At 47.7% G+C, this 26,577-nt stretch overlaps 1 protein-coding gene across 3 annotated transcripts; it reads right to left on the reverse strand.

Moving 5' to 3' along the window:
- Window positions 1–3,304: 3,304 nt before the first annotated feature.
- Window positions 3,305–15,694, reverse strand: CCKBR (cholecystokinin B receptor). Of its 3 annotated transcripts, none has more exons than XM_067038768.1 (6): window positions 15,671–15,694; window positions 14,458–14,669; window positions 5,777–6,028; window positions 5,373–5,622; window positions 4,893–5,065; window positions 3,305–4,720 (listed from the first exon to the last, which is right to left on the reverse strand). In XM_067038768.1, exons 2-6 carry the CDS (start codon window positions 14,606–14,608, stop codon window positions 4,182–4,184), a joined length of 1,365 nt encoding a protein of 454 aa, XP_066894869.1. In that variant the 5' UTR covers window positions 14,609–14,669; window positions 15,671–15,694; the 3' UTR covers window positions 3,305–4,181. The 3 variants fall into 3 exon arrangements, with proteins under 3 accessions (XP_066894869.1, XP_058925534.1, XP_066894868.1); XM_059069551.2 differs by lacking the exon at window positions 15,671–15,694 and adding an exon at window positions 15,390–15,658; XM_067038767.1 differs by lacking the exon at window positions 15,671–15,694 and adding an exon at window positions 14,850–15,071.
- Between the last annotated feature and the right edge of the window lie 10,883 nt (window positions 15,695–26,577).

Genomic DNA, 26,577 nt, shown 5'->3' on the forward strand with positions numbered 1-26,577 from the left:
CACAACACACCCCCACTTCCCCTTTGGTATCCATACATTTGTTCTCTATGTCTGTGTCTCTATTTCTGCTTTGTAGATAAGATTGTCTATACCAGTGTTTTTTCAGATTCCGCAAATATGCGTTGATATATGATACTTGTTTTTCTCTTTCTGACTTACTTCACTCTGTATGACAGCCTCTCGGTCCATCCACATCTCTACAAATGGCACTATTCCATTCCTTTTTATGGCTGAGTAATATTCCACTGTATATATGTGCCACATCTTCTTTATCTATTCCTCTGTTGATAGACATTTATGTTGCTTCCATGTCCTGGCTATTGTAAATAGTGCTGCAGTGAACATTGTGGTACATGACTCTTTTGGAATTATGGTTTTCTCTGGGTATATACCCAGTAGTGGGATTGCTGGGTCACATGGTAATTCTATTTTTAGTTTTTAAAGGAACCTCCATACTGTTCTCAACAGTGGCTGTATCAATTTACATTCCCACCAATAGTGCAAGAGGGTTCCCTTTCCTCCACACCCGCTCCAGCATTTATTGTTTGTAGATTTTTGTGGTGATGTCCCTTCTGACTGGTGTGAGGTGATATCTCATTGTAGTTTTGATTTGCATTTCTCTAATAATTAGTGATGTTGAGCATCTTTTCATGTGTTTGTTGGCAATCTGTATGTCCTCTTTGGAGAAATGTCTGTTTAGGTCTTCCACCCATTGTTTGATTGGGTTGTTTGTTTTTTTGATATTAAGCTGCATGCACTGTTTGTATATTTTAGAGATTAATCCTTTGTCAGTTGCTTTGTTTGCAAATACTTTCTCCCCTCCTGAGGGTTGTTTTTTCATCTTATTTATGGTTTCCTTTGCTGTGCAAATGCTTTTAAGTTTAACTAGGTCCCATTTGGTTATTTTTGTTTTTGTTCTCATTACCCTAGGAGGTGGGTCTAAAAAGATCTTCCTGAGATTTATGTCAAAGAGTGTTCTGCCTATGTTTTCCTCTAAAAGTTTTATAGTGTCTGGCCTTATATTTAGGTCTTTAATCCATTTTGAGTTTATTTTTGTGTATGGTGTTAGGGAGTGTTCTAATTTCATTCTTTTACATGTATCTGTCCAGTTTTCCCAGTACCACTTATAGAAGAGGCTGTCTTTGCTCCATTGTATATTCTGGCCTCCTTTGTCATAGATTAGGTGACCATAGGTGCATGGGTTTATCTCTGGGCTTTCAATCCTGTTCCATTGATCTATATCTCTGTTTTTGTGCCAGTACCATATTGACTTGATTACTGTAGCCCTGTAGTATAGTCTGAAGTCAGGGAGTCTGATTCCTCCAGCTCCATTTTTTTCCCCTCAAGACTGCTGTTGCTTATTATGAATCACAGTATCACAGAAGTTAATGTAATTATTTCCATTTTACAGGTGAGACTGAGAACTCACTAAGATAACTTGCGCAGAATCACACAACTTTCAAAAGGCAGTTCCACTGGTACCCAGATCTTCAAGGCTTGAAAGAAGGCAAAACAGCATAATGGAAAGAAACAAAGCTTTGGAGGCAGATACCTGAGCTCAGTTCCTGCCTCCGTTCTAGCTGTAGAGCTTGTGTAACTTCCCTAAGCTTTCTCAGCTTCACTTTCCTCTTCTGTCAAATGAAATTGTTCTGGAGAAGAGTTTTGAGAATGAAATGAATTGGTATATACAAACTCCTGTCACACAGCACCAAGAAGCATTAGATTTCAGCCCCACCCTCTCCATCACCCCACCTTCTAGGCCCAGGCTCAGTCATCTTGCCATGACATCATGATGTTCCCTGCCCAGGATGGGAAATCAGGCGGGAATACAAGTAAGTATGACAGAAGAGAGAAAGCAGTAAGTACTCTACAAGCAGACCAGCTTTGCGAGGGTGACCAAGCAGGACTTCGTGGAGACAGTGGTATTACATCTGGACCTGAAATATTTTGTCAGATTTCAAGAGATGGAAAAAAGATGGGAGGATCCCAAGGTTCCACATCTGATAACTAGATAGGGCACAGGGTAGAGTGATGGATGTGTAAGTATTCTGTAGACGAAAGGGCTGCACAGTGTGTGAAATGGTGTTATTTTGGCCGTGCCTATGCACTAGGTTCTAGGCTAGCCCTGGGCCGCTGTACTTGAGCTCCTACTCCAGGCTGAGAGGCTGGACTGATCCCTCCCCCACTGAGCTCCCCACCTCCATCTGATGGTCAGCAGGAGCCCAGGCCCCGCTGGAGGGGCTGACAGTGGGGCAGCCTCAACAAGGCGGTCTCTCCTTCAGAAGGGATAGTGGGGATGGGGGATGGGAATGCTGCAAGGGCAATGGGCAACCTTATTTCCACCCCCCGGAAAGCTGGCATGAGAGAAAAAGGTCCAATATCTTACTTGCCACAACTCTGACCAGCTGGGATTCTATTTTTAACCAGTGCTGTCTTAGTTGACAGCTTGGAACGCCTTCTCCACCCTTTTCTTCCTTCCTCCTGCCTCTTGCAGCCCAGAGCCCTCTAGAAAGGATGGATGGGAGCAGCTCAGCATTGGTAAATGGAAGACCACTCTCCTTTCTCACTACCCTTCACTCCATCCAGCCTTTGTCCAGCATAGTGGGTGGATTTTAGAGATATTATTGGCTGAGAAGCTAATGAGGCTTAAATTTCAGGGCTCCTCATTGCGCAGGTCTCTTCCAAAGGCCCTGGTCAGTATCCTAGCAATTTTGTATCTGTAATTTCTTTTTTCTTAAAAAAGGGCACCCAGTTTTATAAGCTCCAGACCCCACAGAACTTGGGTCTGCCCCTTGATGGGTATGGTGTCTCTCCCACCTCCAGCTCAGTGCCTACTTCAATAGGATTATTTCTGTCTTGGTCCAATTTATTGTGTTACCTGGAGCAGCTTTCTTTCCTGTTCTGGGTCTCAGTTTCCCCATCTGTTACAAGATGAAGTGTCAAGGAGCCCTCTTCCAGCATACCACGCCTCTGTTTATTTATGTATGTCCCCTTGGTGAGGTCATCTGTTCTTCCTGTTTGTCATTATGTGTGTGGAGTGGTGGTGTTGCTGTCTCTGTCCCTCTCTGAGGCTGGATCAGTCTTATAGTCAAGAGGGAGGCTGGGCTCTGGGACTCCTATTCAGGTCCAGGCCCCTGTCTCTCCACGCTACCTCTCCTCCTTGCTGCTGGCCAGTAAGGGTATTTCCACAGTGAAGAGTGCATTAAAAAGGCCCTACTCTTTAATTAATTCTGTATACCTGTCATGTTCTGACCCATGGTGTTTCAAATACACATTGAATAAACTGAGTCTTATCATACACTGCTTCCTCTTTTCATCAAAATTTTAATGTGCATCTATTAATACAGTACCTTAACAATGGTACCACTCTAGGACAATGTGCTCAGGAATCATTATGTGTCATGGATGTCCCACCTCCCAGCCGCACCTCCATTCCCAGCTACTGCATACGACTGTGGTGTGAGGTGGGTCCAGGTTGACCACTCGGAGAGAATTCACACAGCCTCATCTAGACTCAGACCATGGGCTTTTTGGCAGGGAGTCATGCACAGGAGCAGCAGGGGAGGGACCTGACGGAGAGGACTGTACAAAATCCTGTGCCTCCACGCGTGCCCCAAAAAAGTCCAAAAAGGAAATTAAGGGGGAAGCCAAGTCTTTTATTATTTCTTGAAAAAGTTGGGTAAGGGAGAAGGGGAAGGCCTATAGTATTTAACTGGAAAGGAATGAAAGGACTTTTCAGTGCAAAACAGCTTGTTGGTCTGGGCAGTGTGAGATTAGGCAGGTTGGTGTTTGCAGCGCTGATTGGGGAAGGGCACGGTGAGGTCAAACTGGGGGCAGCCTGGAGCATCTCAGGAGTCATTCCTGTGCCAGGCTCCAGAGCCCTAAAAGATTCAATGCCATTACTATGTGTGTGAGAGGCAAGTCAGCCCCTGTCAGAGTTTCCACAGTGCGGAGATAGTCCACAGCTAGGGACACTGTGTCTGTATGTCCAAGGTCAGTGCCATGTCTCTGTGTACCAGGCTCAGTCCCACATCAAGTGCCTTCTTTCCTGTGTGGGGTAAGCCACCTTTTCCTGTGTGTTGGGGTGAGTAGTCTCTTGTGTCCGTTGGTCTGTGTCTCTTGGGTGTCTGGATGGGGCCAGTCTGTCTGTTCTGCCTCAGCTCCCACTCCCGCTACACCCCTCAGCCAGGTCCCAGCGTGCTGATGGTGGTGTAGCTCAGCCTGGACAGTGAGGCGATGGAGGGGGTGGGAGGATCCTCGTCCGGTAGAGGTCTGGGGCGAGCTCGCGGAGGCCGAGGACAGCAGCGGGCGCAGGTGTCGAGGCAGGCCTGGCGAAAGCGACGGTGCATGAAGCAGTAGACCAGGGGGTTGACACAGGCAGAGGCGTAGCTTAGCAAGTGGATGAAGGAGATGGGCGCACCCGAAAGGGCGCGATGTGCACCGGGGCCGTCGAAGGCGCGCCACGTGTTGGCGCTGTACACTGGCAACCAACACAGGAAAAAAAGCACAACGATCACCAGTAACATCCGCACAACGCGCTTCTTAGCTAACAGCTTGGCTTGGGCCGGCCGGCTGCCGGATCCTGGCCCAGGCGTGGGTCCGGTCAGCGCGGACAGCTCCAGTACAGGCCGGGAGCGCGGAAGCTGCACGTAACAGCCATCGCCGTCCTCATCAGCCAGCCGGGTCTCGGACCCGCAACGCCCGTTCGGGTGGGCAGGACCTGAGCACAGACGGTGGGCGGTCAGAACGGAAGGCTGAGTTCTCCAAATCCCCAGCGGACTCCCCCCAACCCCCTCATTGCCAGTCTCTCTTCCTACTCACACACCTTTCCGCCCCACCCACTTTATGTCCCTCCTCTTCCCAAAGTCCCGCCCCTCCTGGATTTCACCCACCTCGTCCGGTCCCACCGGGCAGTCCTCCTTGACTTCCGACCCGGCTGTGGCTCTCGCTGTCACTGTCACCGTCAAAGCGAAGCCCTAAGTAGAGCTCGCGGGAAATAAGCCCGTAGGCCACCGCCATAACCACCCCGGGCACGAAAAACAAGAGCAGGAACAGCAGTACCGACCTAGAGACAGAGCACAGAGCGATCGCGCGGGTCTCCGCCCAGCTACAATCACAGATGGAGGGAGACGCAAGGGCTGATGGTCTAGGGCTGGTGGCCAGGCCCCGGAGGTAGAAGTAGGATTTGGGTACGTGGCCAGGGAGGGTTAGAGAACTGGGGAGAAGCCCCGAATGGGAATCCCAGGGTGGTGGGAAAGGGAATTGTAGTGATAATTGTTAGAGCAGCTGGAGGGAGATTCTGGGTAATGCTCGTGAGTATCTGATGGAGATGGAGAAGGGAATTCCCAGGAATGGGTCATAGGGACCCTCACCAGGTTTGGCGAACTCGCGCACTGGGCCACCGATGCATGCATTGCAGCACACGAGGTCCCGCTGGCTGCACGGCAGTGTACACCGGGTAGGGCACCATGAGCAGTCCGGACAGCATCCACGTGGCTACGATCACTCGAGCCGCGTGTGAGCGCGTCTGCCACACACGCGCCTGCAGTGGTCGGCAGATGGCGCTGTACCGCTCCAGGGCGATGGCCACGAGGCTTAGGGTGGACACGCTCACAGACACGCCTAGCAAGGGAAGAGGAAGGGGTCACCCAGGAAACTTGTACTACACACTCATCAGTGTGACTTCCATACCCGCTGACGGAGAAAGACCCCCTACATCCGGCAAGGACTTTAGAAGAGAAGAGGGGTAAGGGAGCCAGGTCGGTTGTTCACCTACCCATGAAGTAGGAAACCGCCTTGCAGACGACGGTGCCAAAGATAAATGTGCCCATGAGATTGGGCAGGAGGGTGAAGGGCATGCAAGCCACGGCCAGCAGGAGGTCACTGACTGCCAGTGAGAGCAGGAAGGCGTTGGTGACGGTCCTCAGACGGCGGCTGAGTCCCAGGACCACGATGATGAGCACATTTCCTCCGACACTCATCAGAAAGATCACAGCGTAGAGGGTGACCCTAATGGCCAGCTCCAGTTCTGGGTAGGGAAAACGGGGAGGTGTCAGTAGGAGTCCTGGCCCCCACTCAGCCGGCTATCCAATTTCACTTATCCCCAGTCCTCCAACCCCCACTACCCAGCCAGATCCCCTGCTTTCCAAATCCCCGCCCCCGCCCCCAACCCCGAGGACCCACTCAGTAAACGGTGAACTTGAATCCTTTACCCTTCTAACCCCTGGAGGCCTAGTTAAAGTGGGCTAACTCTACTCTTCCTTAAGAAAGCCTGTCCCTTCTCAAGCTTTGTTCCAAATCCTTCCTTCTCTTTGCAGCCAAACTTCTTGAAAAGATTATTTCCATCTTTTCATTCACCCCTCAATCTGTTACAATCCAGTGACCTGTTCCGCCATTACTGTTTGGACACTTCTCAAGGTTACTGAGCTTTAACTGCTAAATCCAAAGGTCTCTCCTCAGCTTATTCTACTTGACCTCCAGGCAGCATTCGACCCAGTTGACCACCCACTATCTTTTGAAACACAGGTCCGAGCATGTCATTATTGTCTTAAAAAACAACAAGGACAACAAAACAAACAAACAAAAAGACCCTTCACCTACTCTCACCTGTCTGCAACCCTTTAGCTTGTCATCCAGATTCTCCCAGAACTGCCCTCTTCCTCCTCCCACTTCCTCCCTGCAATGCACCCAACTTAAGTCACCGGATGACTCGGTTTCTGGAAGGCAGCATGTGCACTCTTGATTCTCTCCTTTGCTCATGTCGGTTTCTCAGCCTAAAATGCTCTTTCACTGCCCCCCCCTCACTGTTAATACCTCCCCCCCATTAATGACTTTCAATAACAAACTTGTTTTCTGTTATCTGGTAAATTCCTATTCACCACTGTCTTTCAAGACTCAGACAGACTGCCCCCTCCTCTGTTAGGCCTTTCTGGACACCTTATTTGGAGCTAATCTCCCCTTCCTCTGACCATGCATGTTCCCTACACATCTGTTAGAACCGTTTTTACTTTCTGCCTTATATTTTAATTATCTATAAACAGTCATTCTCACTCCACAAGCATTTACAGAGGACTCCCTTTATACCAGGCCCTGGGGACAAAGAGGACATGGCAAATGCCCTGTGAGCTCTCATCTGAGAGCTCACAGTCTAGAGGGAAACTCAGATGTATAAACAGATAATTGTCACATGGTGTGATAAGGAGTGAGGTTGAGGAATACACAGAGTGCTCTGGGAGCTCACAGGAGGGACATGTAGTGTTGCTGGGCTAGACAAAGTGCTGACCCCATTCATTTTTGTCATTGCCTATTGGGAGAAGGATTCATCATTGGGCTTCCATATCACAGCCAAGCAAATCCAGACAAAATTGAATAGAATTAAATTAAACTGGACCCAGTCACCCATGGCCTCAGCATGAGGGAGACTGGAGCTTGGAGGGAGAGAGGGCAGGGACAGAGCCTGCCAAGTTGGTGGGAGGGAAGGGCCCAGAGCTGCAGGGCCTTTTTTCATAGCCCCATACATTGGCTGACTTTGGCCAGAGCTCCCAAATTAAACTGTTTTCCCATAACAATAGTTTGTACTTATTCAGAAGTTGTTGTAGACTTCGAGTAAGTGCTGAGTAAGAGATCCCCTAACTGAACTGAGCAGTGATATTACTTGTTCAGAGCACCCAGTAAGTTAGGAGCTGATTCAGAATAGAAGCCAGTCTCTAGATCTCTAAAATGTTTTGCCTTTTACCACTTCCTCCCTTCTCTGTCATTCATGATGCTGTCCCCCTCTATACTCTACCATGGCATTTCTCACTGTATTATTCTGTTCATTTTCTATCTCCACCACTAGACTATGAGCTCTTGAGCACACGGGCAATGCCCACCATGTTCTCCAGCATGTCCCTAGCATTTGGCATAATGTCCCCTGCACAGGAGCTATTAACACCTGCTTGCTGAAGAATCTTAAATGGATCTCTGTCACTCTCCACATAAATGCACTTGCTCTGTCCCTTCTCATCCATCTTTCACCTCTGTGCTTCTAAAGCTCCAGCATGCGCTCTCCTAGCTGCCTCTGTCTCTTTAGAGACCCATGTTAGAGGATTTTGTTGGTGGAGGGGAGGGGACAAATGACAGGCTGTGATTTTGGATGTGTTACTTTTACTATTATATACAAACCACCTGTGTCTCATTTAGAAGCTGGACCTCTCTCTGCAGGGAAGGCTTATGGAAGGTTTATGTGTGACAATTTGAGGGGTGTGTGTGTGTGTGTAGGGGGAAATAAAGAACTTTGGGAGGGGGATCTCTGTCAGAGGTCCTTGGACCCAGAAAAATAGAGCAGGTGGTCTATCTTGTACTCTATGTCTCCTCCCAGTCCATTGCCTCTCTCTGCCTCTCTCCCTCTACCCTTAATCTCTCTAGTTCTATCTTCTCTAACACCTCCTCCTCTGTCCTCTGAATGTTTCTCTTCAACTAGTTTTTTTTTTTTTTTTGGCCGTGCCGCGGGGCTTGAAGGATCTTAGTTCCCGACCAGGGATCGAACCTGGGCCCTGGCAGCGATGGCGCTGAGTCCTAACCGCTGGACCACCAGGGAAGTCCCTCTCTTCAACTAGTTCTTGATTCAACAACCACACCTCAAGTTTGTACGGCACTCTAAACTGTGAAAAGCACATTTCTCATTCATTCATCTGGCTAATGGATCTCGTGCATATCCTTGAACTTGGCTAATTGTGGTGTAGCTGAAAGATGGGGCTAGGTCCTCTATTATGAAGTTCCCAATCTGTGTGGGGACCAATGAAAACTAGAGGACAAAGTCCCAGTAAAAATGACCAGCAACTGTACAATGCTTTGCTGTTTAACTGGGCACTTCCAGCTGTTACTTTATTTCCAGTCATCACCATCTCTCTAAGTCTTTGCTGTTGAACAGTTAGGAGATGTGAAAAGGCTAAGTAAAAGCAATCTTAGAGCTAGGGATCTTGGGAAAGGCAGGGAAGGCTAAATAGGTGGAGCACAGGGGACTTTTAGGGCAGTGAAACTATTCTATATGGTACTGTAATGGTGCATAAATGTCATTATACATTTCTGAAAACCCATAGAACATACAACACAAAGAGTGAACCCTAATGTAAACTATGGAATTTAGTTAATAATGTATCAATATTGGCTCATCAATTGTAACAAATGTACTACACTAATGCAGGATGTTAAGAACAGGGGAAACTCTGTGTGTGTGTGTGTGTGTGTGTGTGTGTGTGTGTGTGTGTGTGTGTATGCATCCATGTATGTTTGTGTGGTGGCATATGAATGACCGCAGTGGCTTCAGGGGTGGCAGAATGGGAGGTGAACCTCCTGGGGTACAGCCACTAGTGCCTTGACAGTCTATCTGTGGGTGTCCTTCTGCTGGTGATGAGAGGAGAGCAGAAATCAGACCAGGGGACTCAGAAGACTGGGACAGTTCAGTTCTGCTTCTGGGGTCTAGAGGACCTGCATGTGTTCTGTCCAGACGATGGCAGAGACGTGTGGGTACAAAAATCCAGATGACATGACATGAAACAAAAACAGGCTTTTCTAAGAAAGGATTCCACAGAACACTGAAGCTGCCGACGCCTCAAATCCTGCCATTCACTGGTGTGTTGGATCTGGTCACCCATCACTCAGGCATCAAAGTAGTACCCATGCCTCTGTGGTGAGCATGGACAGCATCTAGCTGATTGTGGGTAAGAGCTGGGTGATGGGACATCCACATGTTAATGGATTCTAATTGAAGGGGCAGAAATAATATGCAGGGTGTGTAGGTAGGTAAGATCAGAGTGAGCACTGGGTAACACTTTAGTCTTGGAGCTGATATCTGGGTGGCTGAGAGTAACATATACTTCTGTAGGCAATATCTGGAGAAGGGTAAGAGCCACGTGTCTATAGGTAATATCAGATTGAGTGTGGGTTGCCTGTAAGTTTAGGTAATATCTGAGTAAGTGTTGTAACATTTGAATGAGCCAGGGTTTGCAGATAACATCTCATTTTGTAAGTAACATCTTCAGGAAGGATGAATGTACAGAGGTCTGTATGTGAATGGGGGAATATCCAGCTGATGGTGAACATAGCTGACTGCGCAGTAGTAAAATATGCAAGTATATGTGGGCAATATATTTAAGTGGGTGTGAATATGAGATATTAACAGATTACGATGTTAAGCTTATTGAGTAAAATAACTGAACGCCTGAGCGAACATAGGTAGTATTTGAGTCTTTGCGGGTAATATCTGAATATGTAAGAGTAATATCTATGACTTTATGGGTAATATCTGGAGAAGGGTTACTTAAGTGAGCATGGGTAATATTTGATTGTATGTGGATAATAATAAAACAAAAGCGAGTGTTTGATGGATGAGTCATATCTGAATGAAAATGGGCAATATTAAAGTGAGTGTGGGTGACATCTGCTTTTCTGTGGGTAGCATCTGAGTGAACATGGGTAACATTCAAGTCTATGTGGATTATATCAGAAGAATGTGAGTAGCATCCATATTTCTGTCGGTAACACTGGAGTGAGCCTGGGTAAGATGCGTCTGTCGGGGTAACAGCTGAGTGGGTGTGGCTTACAGAGCCTCTGTGGGTAGCTTCTGACTGCCAGGTGTCACATCCAAATGTGTGTGGGCAGCAACATCTAGATGACCTGTGCTCTGAATCACTTCACATTCTGCTTTCTCAAGGTCCCTTACTCTATTAGCTAGCCCTGTTATCTTCTGCACTTCAACCTTCCTCTCTCGGCCCATTCCCCATCAACATTTTTAAAATGGCCTTATCTCTACAACACATACACACTCAAAAGACAAACTATGCACGAGCGTGCTCACACACACACACGCACGCATGCACATGCACACACACCCTTCCTCAACCCCATGTTATCCTCCTCAGCCCCATGTTATTTCTAGCACTATCCTGTTTTCTCTTTGTCTCTCTCTCTCTCTCCCTACCAAACTTCTGGAAAGTTTTATCTGCACACCTTGATTCACTTCTTATAACCCCTCCCCCATGGCCCAAACTTTTACCAACTGTAGCCACCCCCTAACACCCACAGCTCCTCCTAAGACTTCCTTGTTATTGAATTGGAAGGATGCTGTTATGACCTTATCTGACTTATATGGGTAGCATTTCACATCACTTCTCCCACTCTGCTTGAAACTTTCTTTTTTCCTTGCCTTCTTGTCTCTCTGATGGTCTCATCTAGATCTACTTCATGGACTCTCCTTCCTCTGCTTGGCTTTTAAAAATTGGTCTTCCCATGCAGATGGCCAAGAGACACATGAAAAGATGCTCAACATCACTAAATGCAAATCAAAACTACAATGAGGTATCACCTCACACCTTTTAGAATGGGCATCATCAGAGAATCTACAAACAACAAATGCTGGAGAGGGTGTGGAGAAAAGGGAACCCCTTGCACTGTTGGTGGGAATGTAAATTGATACAGCCACTATGGAGAACAGTATAGAGGTTCCTTAAAAAACTAAAAATAGAACTAACCATACGACCCAGCAATCCCACTCCTGGGCATATACCCAGAGAAAACCATAATTCAAAAAGACACACGCATCCCAATGTTCATTGCAGCACTATTTACAATAGCCAGGACATGGAAGCAACCTAAATGTCCATCGACAGATGAATGGATAAAGAAGATGTGGTACATATATACAATGGAATATTACTCAGCCATAAAAAGGAACAAAATTGGGTCATTTTTAGAGACATGGATGGACCTAGAGACTGTCATACGGAGTGAAGTAAGTCAGAAGGAGGAAAACAAGTATCATATATCAACGTGGAATCTAGAAAAATGGTACAGATGAACCAGTTTGCAAGGCAGAAATAGAGACACAGGATGTAGAGAACAAATGTATGGACACGAAAGGGGGAAAGCAGGGCTGGGTGGTGGTGGGATGAACTGGGAGATTGGGATTGACATATATATGTAATATGTATAAAATAGATAACTAATAAGAACCTGCTGTATAAAAATAAATAGGTAAATAAAATTTTTTTAAAAATTGGTCTTCCTCAGGGTCCTGTCCCAGGACCTCTTTTTTTTCCCCCCATCTGACACAACTCTGTATGATTTAATCTATTCTCATGGCTTCCATTACCACCTCGAGACAAACACCTTTCAAGTTTGTTTTTCTAGCTCATACCTCTCCCCTATGTTCCAGACCCTTGGATTCAACAGCTTACTGGGTAACTCCACCTGGATATTTTACCAGCATTTAAACTCAGTGGGCTCCAAATTGAATGTATAATCTCCTTCAAACCTGTTTCTGTTCCTTTGTTATCCTTCTCATTACACAGCACCAACATCCATCCAATTGTCTAAGCCAGAAACCTAGGTGTCATCCCTTGACCTCTTCCTCCCTCTCCATTTCTAAGAAATCATCAAGTTCTGTTGATTTCACTTCCAGAAGTGCCTGTCAAATCCACCCAATTCACCCCATCCCCATTGCCACTAGCTTCGTCTATGCCAGCATCATCTTTCATCAGAACCAATGTAATATAATAGCCTTCTAAAGGATGCTCCTCTCTCCACTGGATTGTCCTCCAATCCATCCTCTTTAATACAGAACGAATCCTGGCAGTACTACTGAACATTTCAGTAGTTCCCATTGCGCTCAGGATAAAATCCATACTCCTTAGACAAAGCCCATGAGGCTCTCTGGAAACCTTTTAAGCTGGTCTTCATCTTGAGTGTTCATTATTCCTCTCTTATGGTACGTGTCTCAGGCACACAGAAACTATGACACACTGAACGAAAGGGCCATGGACTTAAACTCTGGCTGTTTACACATACTGGTCCTCTGCTTGAGATGCTTTTTGCTTTTTCTGCCCCTTCACTTGGCTGGCTTTCCCTCAGCTTTTAAATTTTTATTTCAATTTAGCCTTCACCTCCTCAGGAGGCCAACTCTGATTCCTAAGCCTAGGCTAGGCTAGATAGAGGTGCGCCTCTTCTTTGTTCCCACAAATCTCTCACGGCACTTCCCACTCTGTACGGCAATTCTCTGCTTACTTGTCCTTCTCCCCCACTGAACTGTGAGCTCCATGAAGTAGGAGCTGTGTCAGTTTTGCTCTACTCCTGTCCTTAGTGCTTAGCACAACCTCTGGCTCCATAAATATTTGTTGAGTGAAAGAATCTGGGTGTAACAATGAGAGAGTGTGTGACAACTGGTCGAGAATGCATGCAATATTTTATGGGGGTAAATAAATACTTGAATTGCAATTTATTCCCATTGTCCCTTCTAGAGCTTGGAATAATCTCCTCGCGCTTAACACTGTTCCCTCTCCTGGAATCCCACTTCTTCCTTTTCTGCCTACTGAACTCCAACTTCAAAGTTCCCTCTGTGAAGTTTTCAGACCCCATCTCCTTTGGGTGCCCAGAGTTTGCTCCCTCTTGTGGGAATTCCAATGCTGACCGTGATTTTTCCCATTGGTTTTTGCCTCCCGCTTGCACTGGAGATGACAGTCCAGACTGGGTCTAGTTCAGCCCTGTGTACCTGGCACCTAGCCCAGAGACTATAATAGCAGGTGTCCAGTAACCATCTAAGGAAAGAAAAGGTATAGGAAGGGGAAAAAGAAGACTTGAGCTGAGTCGTTGAGAAAATGTGGATGTTGGCTGATGGGAGGAATGCAAGTCACTCTGGGGACTGGGTGGGTGGAAGCAGTCTGGTGGTGAGGGGGAGAAGGTGGCACAGAGGGGTGGGATGATGAATGGGGCAGCCAGGCTCTAGGATGCTGAAACCTAAGGAGAGGCAGGTTGGAGAGGGGGCTTGGAAGGGACCTGGAGACATTACCTGGAGACAGCGAAAGAGGGAGGGTATAGACCCTTGAGAAAAATTCCAACTTGCGAGGCAAGGGGATCTGAGGAACTGGAGACAGGCAGCTCTAGAGAGCAGCCCCTCAGTCCAATGTCCAGTCTAATTCAGGTTAGAGGATCTCTTTTGGGAAGGCAGCGGGTTGGGTGGGGGACACAGGAGATTATAACGCTAACTTCCCACTCGGGTCTTCCAGAGTGCCCCTTCCCCAGCCAGATCCCTTTTCCCCAGTTTTGCCTTCCTTCCTTTCTTTCCTTCCCCACTGTGGCTCCGTGAACTGGCTGCAAAAGGAGAGAGACCTGGGAGGATTGGCCAGAAGAGGTCCTTGTCTTCCCACCGTCTCTGTCTAGGAGGCGGCTGTGTGTTGGGGGCGACCAGGAGCTCTGGGGGTGGTCAGGGGACCAGGGTGTGAAGGGGCTCTGACCAGGTAGTGTGAAGCTGCAATGGAGTTTTATGAGCTGTGGGGGACACATGCGTCGGGGGAGCTGTTTGGGGACAGACGGAGTACTATGAAGGGATAGCGTGGGCGTTTGGGGAAGCAGTGGGGGGCCTCTGTGAGTGTGGCGGGGTGCAGTGAGAAGGAGCTCGTGGACGGGGCTCAGGGAGGCACCCACCTCGTGTCCCGGCTCCGCGGATGCGCGGGGGCTCACAGCTGAGGTTGCCGGTGCCGCTGCCGTTGAGGAGTGGGCCCCCCGGGCGGCACAGGGAAGCCGCCGGCCCGGGTCCGTATCCCGGCACGCTCCGGTTCGGCTTCAGCAGCTCCATGGCCCCGGCCCATCCGCCGTCCCCTGCGCTCGGCCGGGCCGGCTCCCTGCAGCGGCTCCACCTGCTCCAGAGGAGATTCCGGCTGAGGCTCCCGCCCCGCCTGGTTCCCGCCCCCAACCCCGGCCCCCGCCCCTCCGCTCCTCCTCTCCTCGCCCCGCCTCGGCTCGCCTCCCTCCCAGGCTCGGGTCCGCCTCTGTCCTGCCAGGTGACTCTCCGCCCCCCTCTCCTGATCCGGACTTACCCGTCCTCCCACCCCCGACCCCCATGACTGTCCTCGCCCCCTCCTTAGATCTCTCCGGTCTTCTCTTAGAGATTTCCTTCCCGCCCACTCCCCTTCGCCAGCGTCCCGGTTCCGGAGAATTCTCGGGAGCGTGTTTGTGTGTGTGTGTGTGTGTGTGTGTGTGTGTGTGTGTGTGTGTGTGTGTGTGTGTGTGTGTGTGTGTGTGTGTGTGCGCGCGCGCGCGCGCGCGCGCTGTCGAGGGTTGGAGAGAGGTTAGGAGTGGATGGAGAGGTTGTGAGGAGGGAGGTTGGGCAAGGAGGGAACGTAAGAGGGACAGGGTAGAGCCCGGCTGCCGTGGGGTCTAGCATCTTTCCCTGGTGGGTCGGGGAACGTGGAGACGGGGCCGCATGCTGGGATCCCTGGCTGCAGCGCAGATGCCTTAGCCCGCGCGGAGCGCCACGGGTTCCCTACTTTGCCGCAGTGACCGCGACACCATCGCTGGTAGTTCCCTGCAGCTCCTCGCCTCGGGGCTGGGGTAGCTCCCGCATCCTCACCTCTTACCTCAGTCCCAGCACCCACGGTTCCACCCGAAGCGCTCAAGGAACCCTCCTCTGAGGGCAAGGATGGGGAAGGGGCAGCATTTTCCCCCGGGGAACCCTGGAAGGGGAAAAGGGCTGCCTGGGCGAAGAGTGACTTGGGGGTTGAGGGGCGGCCGGGGTAGCGGTGAGAACTGCCTGGGATAAACAGGAGTGGGTATGGTTCGGTTCCCAGACCAGCACAGGCATAACCTGGGAGGAGGCGGCTGGCTTTCTCTGTGGTCTCCAGGCAGCGCCCACTCTCACCCGACACACTGACGCTCCCTGTTTGTTCTCAGCGCAGGTGGCGCAGCCTGTGTAGGGCGTCAGGTTCCCACGGGAGGGGGCTGGAAGGGGGCTGGAGCACCCGAGTACAGCGGGAACAAAACCGAAGGGTGCCTGCGCAGGCCTGCGCTGGGTTCCTTGGGCCGGCCTTGGTTCAGCCCTGCTTGATGTCATTCTTCTCCATTCCAAAGAAACTCTGATATAACCTGGAATTCCATTCTCTGGCCTCCAGCAGTAGCTGTCAGAGGTGGGAGTTATTGGTCAAAGAGGACATTAGACTGGGGATGAGGTCTGAGTTTATGCACAATTCAGAGACTCTTAGCCAATCAGTCTTTTGGAGAGAAACTGGTCAGCTAGCACTGAGTTTATAAGGGATGAGACATTGAAGGAGGATTTAAGCCTAAGGCCAGTGGGAATGTTGTCAACTGCCCCCCTCCCCCCTTCTCCTGGCACTACCTGCCCTCCCCACCATAGCAGCCTGATTTGCTGTTTGTTCAGCTCCAGCACAGGTGAGGCTTCAGATAACCTGCTGGACTTTTCCCACACTGGATGCGGGTAAGGTGTGGGAGCAGGGAAGCAAAGGGAATGTAGGGGAAAGGGGAGTGGAAACAGAAGTAGACGGGCATTCACTTATTCAGCAAAGTATGTGCCAGGTATAGGGCTGTACACTAGCTGTCCGATACGATCTGTGCCTGAGTAGCCCCCAAGCGAGTGGGGGAAAATGACAGGTAAGCCAACGATGACAACATACGGTCATAAGTGCATCCATCAAGATGCACAAATCGGTAATTTACAAATCATCCTGAATGCCTTACTCCCTCATGCTCCTGCACCCCTGTGGTGGAGGCTGTGACGAAAAGCCCAGACTCCTGCCGAAAAATGAAGGATTTACTCTCCTTCTTCACTGAGAACGCTGCTGGAAGATAACCCACAACTGTCAGCCCCTTTGGGAGTTGCCTAAGCTGAAGAAAGCTGGCTCATTTAAGGTCATGTTCCCTTTCTGGGGCATCCTGCATACAATGACTGATCAGCAGAGAGGTATAAAGGTTCAGCTCCCTCACCCCGACAGAGGACAACTCTGAAAGATGTTCACAGCTCCTCGTGGGGTTGACTGAGGTCGTTGTTGGGCCGCTCAGCTTCTCCCTTTGCCCGATCCCACTTTCATCCTCTCTCTTACACAGGTGTTGACTCTGAGAGCACTCCTTAGTAAACATCCTCCACAGTAATCTCTGTCTTAGAGTCTGCTTCCTGGGGAACATAACAGCCTCCCTCCCATGTTCAATCCATCATGAAGTGCTGTTGATTTTAGCTACCGAGTGTTCCTTGAATCAGCCTGCTTGTAACTCCACTGACTTTGCCCCACTGTTTCTTGTACTACTCTCCCAGCCTCCTAAGTGGTCCACGTTTTACTGATGCCTCCTTACATCCACCCTCCACCTTATAGCCAGAGTGATATGTTTAGATTACAAATCTGATTATGCCACTCTTCTGACCTTTGCTTTGGGGATAGAGAAAGCTTTTTAACAGAGTCTATGAAGCCTGCATGTCCTGACTCCTACTGATCTCTCTAACCACCTTGTTTGGAGTCACTGTTGTTCTTGTTCTCTCCATTGAAGACACTGGCCTTTAGTCCAGTTTTTGGATGTATATCCTTTAGTTACATGGTTTCTGTGCATTCTCTCTGGAAGTTTTCCTTCCTTATTTAATTAACTCCTACTCATCTTTTTGATCTCAGCTCAAGGTCTCGGCATTTCTCAGGGGTGTTTCTCCTGGCTTTCCCTCCTGGGTAGGCAGAATCACAATATGATCCTTAATGACTCTCACTCCTGTATGATCTCCTTCCCTCAGGTGTGGGTGGAACCTGTGAATGTGATGAGACTCTACTCCTAAGATTATGGTACATGGCAAAAGGGATTTTGTGGATGTAATTGATGATGCTAATCAGTTGACATCAAGATAGAGAGATTATCCAACTAGTCCTAACTAAATCATATGAGTCCTTTAAAAGCCACGAATTTTCTCTGGTTGGCAGCAGAAGGGGAAGTCAAAGAGATTTGAGGAACAAGATTTGATACATTGTAGCTGGCTTGAAGATGGAGGGGGCCATGAGGCAAGGAATGGGGGTGGCTGTGGTTGGCTTGAGGATGGAGGAGGGCATAGAACAAGTACCTGAGAGTGGCCTCTAGCTGAGAGCCATCTCTGGCTGACAGCCAGCAAGAAACTAGGGACCACAGTCCTTCAACCACAGGAATTGGATCCTCCTAATGACAAGAATGAGCCTGAAAGCAGGTTTTCCCCCAGAGCTTCCAGAAGAGAACTTAGTCTGGCTGGCATCCTGACTTCTGCTTGGTGATATCCTCCCTGAGCAAAGAACCCAGCCATACTGCCTGTGAGCTAATAAATGGATGTTTTTAAGCTACCAAATTCATGATAATTTGTTACCATAGAAATAGAAAATAACACACCTCTCATCTCAGGAGGTAGCAAATGCAGACACTTGCAAGCCATGCAAGGAAGAAGTGAGGGCATTGGAAATTTGTTAAAATTTAGAAAGACTTGGAAATATTTTAGTGGCAGCTGGTGTGGAGAGCAACTTAAGGAATGGGACCAACTGGGAACTGCATAGGAACTGTTTGATAATCACCTACTATGTTCCAAGCATATTATCTTTAATCCTCACAAAGAACTACAAATTTGGGCACAAGATTATTGATCACTATTTTAAATGAAAAAACTGGCTCAGAGAGAGTTTTAGTAACTTGCCCAAAGCCACAAAGCTACTAGGTGAAAAAAGCCACAGTTCAAAGCCAGGGATTTGGGAAGTCAGAATTCAGGTGCTCCTAGTACACTGCTTCCCAGTATAAGTTTTATTGTTTCTCTGGTCACCTTCTTTTTCTCATTTTACAAAATATTTTTTTCAAATTTTCTTGACTTATAAAATCTCTTATTTCATCTCTTACCCTGGTGACAGCCCATATGTACAAACACACACACACACACACACACACACACACACACACACATACCATCCTTCAGTCACAACAAGTAACACGGCCTCCCACTTCATAGAGAAAATAGTAGCTACCAGACAGCAGCTCCCACCAGGGAATCTGGTCCATTTTGGATAAGTAAAGTTTCAGAGGCCTATTAGACATCTAAGCAGGAATTCCAGTAGGAAGCTGAATAAGCAGTTTGTATAGGAAGTAACATAAACCATAGAATTAATAAGAGTATGTTGAAGAAGGATAAATGAGGAACCAGGTCAGAAGTCTGGAAAAGACCATTATTTAAAGGCTGGATAGAGAAAAACCAGTCTGCAAAAGAGACCAAGAAGGAGCATATAGAGGGGTGAAAGGAGAACAAGGGGAGCAAAGCATCATGAAAGCAAAAGGAGACATGCTGAATGGAGTCAAATACTGCTCCTGGACCAAGAAAACAAAGATGAGAAATGTTCTCTGAATTCAGGGACCTGGACATCCTTGGCCGCAGAAAGAGCCATTTTGGTGAGGTCCTAGAGGCGGAAGACAGATCAGATGTACTGAACACTGAATGTCACGGGAGAAAGTGGAGCAAGTGACTTTAGACAAGGTTTTTGTTTTTAATTTTTATTTTATTAATTTTTTTATACAGCAGGTTCTTATTAGTTATCCATTTTATACATATTAGTGTATATATGTCAATCCCAATCTCCCAATTAATCACAGCAACCCCCCCACTTTCCCCCCTTGGTTAGGCAAGTCTTTTTTGAAGAATAGTTATTAAGGAAAGGAAAGAGGGTAGTAACTAGAGGGGGATGTGGAATGAAAGATTTTAAGATGGAAGAACTAGAACATTTTTAGGGGCAGATGGAATTACTGCAATGTGTAGAAAAGACTGAAGATACGAGAGAGAGACAGAGACACTAATGCAAGGTTCCTAAGAAAAGGTAGGGAAGTATGGAACCCAGTGCATGTGTGGAGGGTTCTAGCTTTTGATGGGAGTACAGATTCAATTGTAAGAAGTTAGAAGAGAATAATTATAGATGAAAATGTCATGGCAACCAGATAACAAGTATATAGATGAAAATGTCATGGCAACAAGATAACAAGTATATTTCCTAGACTTTTTTTTTGCAGCTAAGTTTGGCTTAATGACTACATTCTAGACTGTGGTTGTAGATGGAAGTCATAAGTGCAGCTTCCAGATCAAGTTCTTAAAGGAAAAGAGTGAACTCTCTCTTCCTCGTTGACTTTTCTTGCAGGTTGACTGTGGATGTGGATAAGCCACTTTCAGTCATGCAGTGAAGTGTGCATCCCTCACACACTAGGGATGGCAGAGAGACAAGATGGAAGGGGCCTGGGTCTCCTACATGCTCAAGTCATTTTGCCACCTCTGGTTCTCTTGTATGAAAAAGAAAGAAACTACAATCTTAAGGCTCTACAATTTTTTCTCTCTTTTATCATAGCAACTTGATCTGTAGCTTAAGACAGTAGGTGTTAGATTTGGTGGAGAGCTGTTTTCTGATAGTTTCTGGTTTCTCTGTGAAATTGAAGATCTGTTTACAGTGAGTGGTGTGTATATGTATGTGTGTGTGTGTGTGTGTGTATAGGACTGAAATTTTAGGAGTCAAGATGGTTTAAGAAAACTGTATATAATGGGAAAGGGAAAGTGGACATCTGAGGAATGTAGTAAGATAATTAGGAAAGTGTTGAGGACCCACTTAAGAGTTGGTGACCGTGAATTTCTAGTGGTGTCAGTTTCTCCAGCAGAGCCCAGACAGCTGGATGCAAGCATGGAGAATGTTGATGGTTCAGTTCCTCCTAAGTTGAGATTTTACCAGATGGGTGGGATGGAAAACAAAGGGACAAGCGTGAAATGATGGGCCACAAAATCTCAGCTGAACATGGAGAAGACAGAACTATGAGGTAGGTGACAAAGTTTAAATGAGTATTAAGTAGGCTTTAGAAGGTTGGGTGTCATCAGCAATAAGGAAGGGAAGAGGGTAGCACAATGAACATACGAGTGTCCAAGAGCAGAGGTCTATTGAGAGTAAAGAAGCAGCATTGGTGAGGGCAGAGGATCCCCAAATCTGTGTACATGGATTATGAGAGGATGAGAAGCCACCCCTTTCTGTGAAGGATATACTATCTTTAGGGGATGGCTGGTTTTAGTTAACATGGGAGTTGAGAGGGTGTTCAAAGTTGAGGATATAGCAGTTTGCTGATGTTGGGAAAGGAGTTACAGAGGACGAAACTCCTCTGAGAAGCCTTCCTTAGCCTCACACATCTGGGTTAGGTGCCTCTTAACCCATGTACTTCTGTAACACCTGTATCTCTCATTACAGTAATTCTTACAATTATGTGTCTTGTAATTGCCGTTTTGCTTGTCTATATTTCAAGGGTCTGGTGTCTGTCTTTTTCTCCAACATTTTCTCAAACCACTCCCCACACTACTCTCATTTCTATCTTTTCTTTGTGCTCAAGGAAGCTTGAGTTGTTTATTGTTTCATGGTGTTTTCCATATCGTTCATCATCTGCATACCTTGCTCATATTCTCCCCTCTAACTAAGAGCAGTTGGGTGATGGGAGGTGAGGACCAGGAGATGGTGGGTATAAACTGTTTCAAGAAGATGGTTTGTAAAGAGGAAAAAAACCCAAGTCATAGATACAGTGGGGAAAGAGGACATACCATGATCAGAGGAGGGATGAAAATGCACTGCTAAGAGGGTCAAAGCTCATTTCTCAAAATCAGGAAATTCCATCCATGCCAGAGTTAAGCCAACATTTGGAGAGAATGGGATTGCTTAAGGCCAGGAAACAGGGGAATTTTAGATGAGAGCAAGGAGGGAAATGCAAAGTCAATGCCAGAGGACAGAGACTTGGACCCTTGTTCCAGAACAAGTCAGAAACCTAAGAGGTCAAGGAAGCAAGTGCATGAGGTCCTGAAGTAGGGCCAGGTTCAGTCCTCAGGGAAGCTGCCTTTCTGACTCAGGCCTTGACCTGTCAATGTTGTCAGTTTTTTGGGTTTTGGTGCGTGTGTGTGTGTGTGTGTGTGTGTGTGTGTGTCTTGCAGGGGCTGCTGGCCCACCTCGCTTGACTCTTGTGGCTTAGAACAATCTACCTTTGCCTTGGGGAAGTCTCAGTCACCCACACTACTGCCCAAGGTGGGCACATGATCCTTCTTTCAATATTCCATATCACAGTTGAGATAAGAGGGGAATGAAACAACATGTCTGTAAATGTGCAAGGGAAAGAACGAAAGAGAGGAGCGCATAGTGCCGTATGCACAGCCACATAACCTGCTTTATAAGGTAGGACCTATTTCCAGCTAGCTTGCAGGTCCACAAAACATCAGCACTTTCCTTGGGAAACCCAGTGCTCACACACGGTGGTGTGAGGGTCATGAACACGCTCTGCCTCCACACCCCTGGTCCTGACACACATGCAGCTGGGATCCAGTGCTAGGAGGGGAACCAGTCATTTAGTCCTTGGGGTGCCAGCTTGCCCACTGGCTCAGTCCCTCCCCCTGTGGCTGATCAGTTTGCCTCTTCCCCTCCCGGTTCAAGGCCTTCTTTTCTCGGCATTTCTGTGATGTGCAGATATTCTTCTGTGCTGAGCTCCTGCCCATGCACTCCCTGCCCACACAGAAGCCCCTTCTCTAGGCATAATTCAAAAAAGAGGGAATGGGCTGAGAAGACACACCGCCTGGAGCCAGAGCAGGCAGGGATGTTGGCCAGAGGAAAGAAACCAGGGGCAGGAGCAGCCCTCCAGAGGCTGGCCTTATGCTGGGGAGAGCAGAACATACATTGGGGGCTGGCTCCCACTGGAGGGTTACATTTGGCTTCAGATGAGGCTCTCACAGGTAGGCCAAGACAGGCCTGGATCCCCCCAGGTCAGGGCCTCACTTGAGGGCTAAAATGGCCATAGGAAGGCTCACCCAGGAAGTCAAATGGATAGAGGGCTTCCAGGAATACATTTGAGCCTGTGGGGCCCTGTGAAACCCACTGGTCTTGAAGTGCAAGGCTGAGGGCAACAGGCCAAGGTACCGAAACCGGAAAGGCAATGCCAGACACAGAGAGGGCCCAAGCATTCTGCGTAAAAAGCACAGGAGTTTTCAAGCTCTCCGGTAGGGGAGTCTTGAATGATCCCAGCCATTCCATAGTGTAGACCCCACCAGGTGCCTTGGGCTCTGATTTGGCACAGCTAATATCTGTCAGCATCACCACTGCTGCATTTTAGTTTTTGTTAAAACATCTGAATAAGTTTTTTCATAAACCAGTTGAGACCCCGATTCTGTCTCTAAGATTCCATTTCTCCCTGGGGAATTCTCCCAGCTTTGCAAGGCAATGCAGGTCTGGGAGGGAGCTGGAAGGAAGAGAGGAAAGGAGAGCCCTGCGCCCTCTTCTGGCCAGACCTGGCATTGCCAGCACAGCCCCAAGGCCCAGGGCCAAGCAGGGCTGCACAACCCGGCTCCTCAGGGTCCTCAAAGGCATAAGCTGCTACAGGGATAGGAGTAATGGTCATAGCTATTATTCATTATTAAGCATTTGCTATCTGTCAGGCACTGGTAGACAGTTTACATTTCTTATATCACTTACATTTTAATTCCCCAAGCGCTGCTTTCAACAACCTTGAATGATTTTGTAGGAGGTGAAGAGTCCCCCAGCCAGTAACCAATGTTTCAGAACTAAAATCTGACTCTGACTGGCCTACAAGCACATGATTGGCTCCAGACTCTTTCTTATCTGTTGTGCTTTTAGGCCAGCCTAACACCTGCCCTGACTTGGGCCATGCCCTGACCCCAACTCCAGTCCAGCTTGACCATCCATTTCTGATCCAAGCGTCAAGCCAAACCCTAGCCTCAGCCCCAAGCTAGAATCCACCGACCTTGCCTCCTGCTCCTGGTTCCCAGTGTGTGCACCAGATCTGCCCTGGGCTGGATGGCCTGTCTCACTACGAATGGGATTTCCTCCCAAGCTTGATACTTGATTTCCATCTCTCTTTGGGTCTAGCAGCCAAAGGAAAGGGTGAAGTACGTAGGCCAACAAAGCTTCTGTGGGGGGAATAGCTAACTGGGAACACTTAGGAGGCGTGTACATCTCAAATCTTAGCCAGGCCAAGGTGTCCTGAGGTTAGTGACCCAAGGAGGGAAGTGGGTGAGGCCCTAGATCCTGCAGGAGGGAGAAGAGGTAAGCCAGAAGCAGCTGGGCTCTCAGCAGGAGGGCCCTTGAACAGTTTTGACACCCCTGTAGGAATCTGGCGGTGACTCCCCAACACCTGCCCTCCTCCCACAGCTGCATATGTGGGGGCAGCGAGCTGGAATTGGCAGCTTTTCTCCAGAGCAGTGGGTGGTCCCTTGTCTTTGGCAGTAGCCCTGAGATCACACTTCAGCACACTGGGCAGGCTTGCTGGTGATTCACAGGTTTTGCTCTGCACCACTGACTCCTTCTCCTCTGGTTACTACTTGTTACCACCATTACGGCTTGCAACAGTCATTCTCAAGAAAAGAAGGAGCTTGCCTGGCCTTGACCTCAAGCTGAGGTAGTTCCTTTTCTTATCTCCCTAAAAGAAACAGTAAGACAGACCTTGTTTTCTTTCCATGTGACATAGGGGCCCTGTGATACTGGGCAAGTTATCTAATCTCCCAGAGCCTTGGTTTCCTCATTTCAAAATGGAGAAATAAGAACATCTTTCTCATAGTTGTAAAGATTAATTGAGACAATGCACTTAGCCCAGGACCTGGCATAAAATAGCTTTACAATAAATCATATGTAGTATTTTTAGTTGCTCCATGGGCTTGTTTCCTGATTTGGAAAAATGAGCATAAAAATCATTTAAATTTCCTAATATTGCTCATTTAAATTTCCAAATGATATCATTTATATAGAGCAGTTATAAGTGATTCCATAACAATGTGTTAAAAAATTGGACATTTCCTTGATTCCCTAAATCAGACAATTCAAATCTAAGTGTTTAACCACCTACCTTACAGAAGATTTAATCTCACTTGTGTTTTGTGACTTTCTTTCCATTCTCCCTTCCTCCAAATTTAGGGTCTTATAAAAGTCTCTGAGGGGGCTTCCCTGGTGGCGCAGTGGTTGAGAGTCCGCCTGCCGATGCAGGGAACACGGGTTCGTGCCCCGGTCCGGGAGGATCCCACATGCCGCGGAGCGGCTGGGCCCGTGGGCCATGGCCGCTGGGCCTGCGCGTCCGGAGCCTGTGCTTCGCAACGGCAGGGGCCACAACAGTGAGAGGCCCGCATATCACAAAAAAAAAAAAAAAAAAAAAAAAAAAAAGTCTCTGAGGGTTTTATGTTGGACAGAATAGCTGGAGAGGGGGAGGGCCTCTGGCAGTCAGACCATGTTGGTTATGAAGGTATGCACCTCGCTCAAGCCTGTGCTCCCCTTAAGGGTGCTGCTCTGAGGCTCCAGTGTGAGCTGGGGCGAGTTGATCTTTCTCCAGTTTCCAAAGACTCAATTTTTAGTGTTCCCTATTCTGGGCCTGGGGTGAAAGTGGGGTCCAGGCTGCTTTCCTTCCCAGAAACCCTGTGATAGGTAGAATTTTTACTTCCATTGTCTTTGTTCTCTGGTGTTACTTCTCCAGAACTGTGAGATAATAAATGGGTGCTGTTTAAATCTGTTAAATTTGGGGCAATATGTTACAGCAGCCTAAGAAAACTAGTAAAATGCTGAAGAATCCCATTCCTTTTCTTAGTCTTGGGGAATCTCCTTCCTCAGAAGTCCACAAGCTTCTGCTCCCTCAATTCTCAGTCCTCGCAGACAATCGGGCACAATTCACCCCAGGTGAATTTTTTGTGAAAACCTCGGAGCTCTGATTTTCACAAACAAAAGCTAGGGCAGAGAGCTTCTGAAAATTTATATATGCTTTTAACTTTTTTTTTTGCGGTACATGGGCCTCTCACTGTTGTGGCCTCTCCCGTTGCGGAGCACAGGCTCTGGATGCGCAGGCTCAGCAGCCATGGCTCACGGGCCCAGCTGCTCCGTGGCATGTGGGATCTTCCTGGACCAGAGCACGAACCCGTGTCCCCTGCATCGGCAGGCGGACTCTCAACCACTGCGCCACCAGGGAAGCCCTATGCTTTTAACTTTTTATTTTATATTGGAGTATAGTAGATTAACAATGCTGTATTAGTTTCAGGTGTACAGGAAAGTGATTCAGTTATACATATTCATGTATCTATTCTTTTTCAAATTCTTTTCCCATTTTGGAAATTTCTATTTTTGATGCTGCAATTCAAAAAAAAAAAATCCCCTTGAAGTCAAGGGGATACAAAAATTTAGGTACTTTCTTATGATGAGAGGAGGAATAAAATGAACAAAACCCAAATGAATATCTCAGTGAAGTTTCTTGCCACATATATAAGTACTTAGCCTAGTAATTGACACAGTAAATAATATTCTTTGGGCTAAAAGATTATTTTTGTTGTTGTTTTGTTGTTGTGATTCCAGGCTTAAAATTGTGTTCCCTTCTTCCCATCCTGACTCAACTCTATGCAGCTTGATCCCAAGTTGTCAAAACACTGTTTTCCACACAGAAGTCACTCCACAACTAGAGGACCCCAGCATGGTATTGCTGATATTCAAGATGTCTTGTGGTGTGGTAGCTCTACCAGGAGGAATTTGATCTCCTCATCCTGGAAAAGCAGAGACAGAGCAAGATGCACAGCTGACTCCAGAAGAATTTTGTTTCTGCATCCAAGATAGGCAAGATGGCCAGTTATTACCCTCCTTGTGCTGTAGACCAGGATTCTATGGGGTGGCAGGGCCACCTGTTCTAAGAGAGCCTTCTCTTGGGACAGGTGTGCACCTTATCAATGAAAAGCTTATTCTCAGCACCCCAAATCCATCAGGAACCACTAAAAAGGCCTTCATTACATACCCACCCATTCTA

The sequence above is a fragment of the Kogia breviceps genome, chromosome 7 (genome assembly GCF_026419965.1).
Source record: "Kogia breviceps isolate mKogBre1 chromosome 7, mKogBre1 haplotype 1, whole genome shotgun sequence".
Lineage (NCBI taxonomy): Eukaryota > Metazoa > Chordata > Mammalia > Artiodactyla > Physeteridae > Kogia > Kogia breviceps.

What these genes read in the sequence shown, in the direction of transcription:
- CCKBR (XM_067038768.1), bottom strand. Translation starts at nt 14,608, where the DNA reads ATGGAGCTGCTGAAGCCGAACCGGAGCGTGCCGGGATACGGACCCGGG. An exon ending in GCGCGAGTTCGCCAAACCTG is followed by an intron (nt 5,066 to 5,372) that starts GTGAGGGTCCCT and finishes CTCTGTCTCTAG; the next exon opens with GTCGGTACTGCTGTTCCTGC. An exon ending in GCCCGGTGGGACCGGACGAG is followed by an intron (nt 4,721 to 4,892) that starts GTGGGTGAAATC and finishes GTCTGTGCTCAG; the next exon opens with GTCCTGCCCACCCGAACGGG.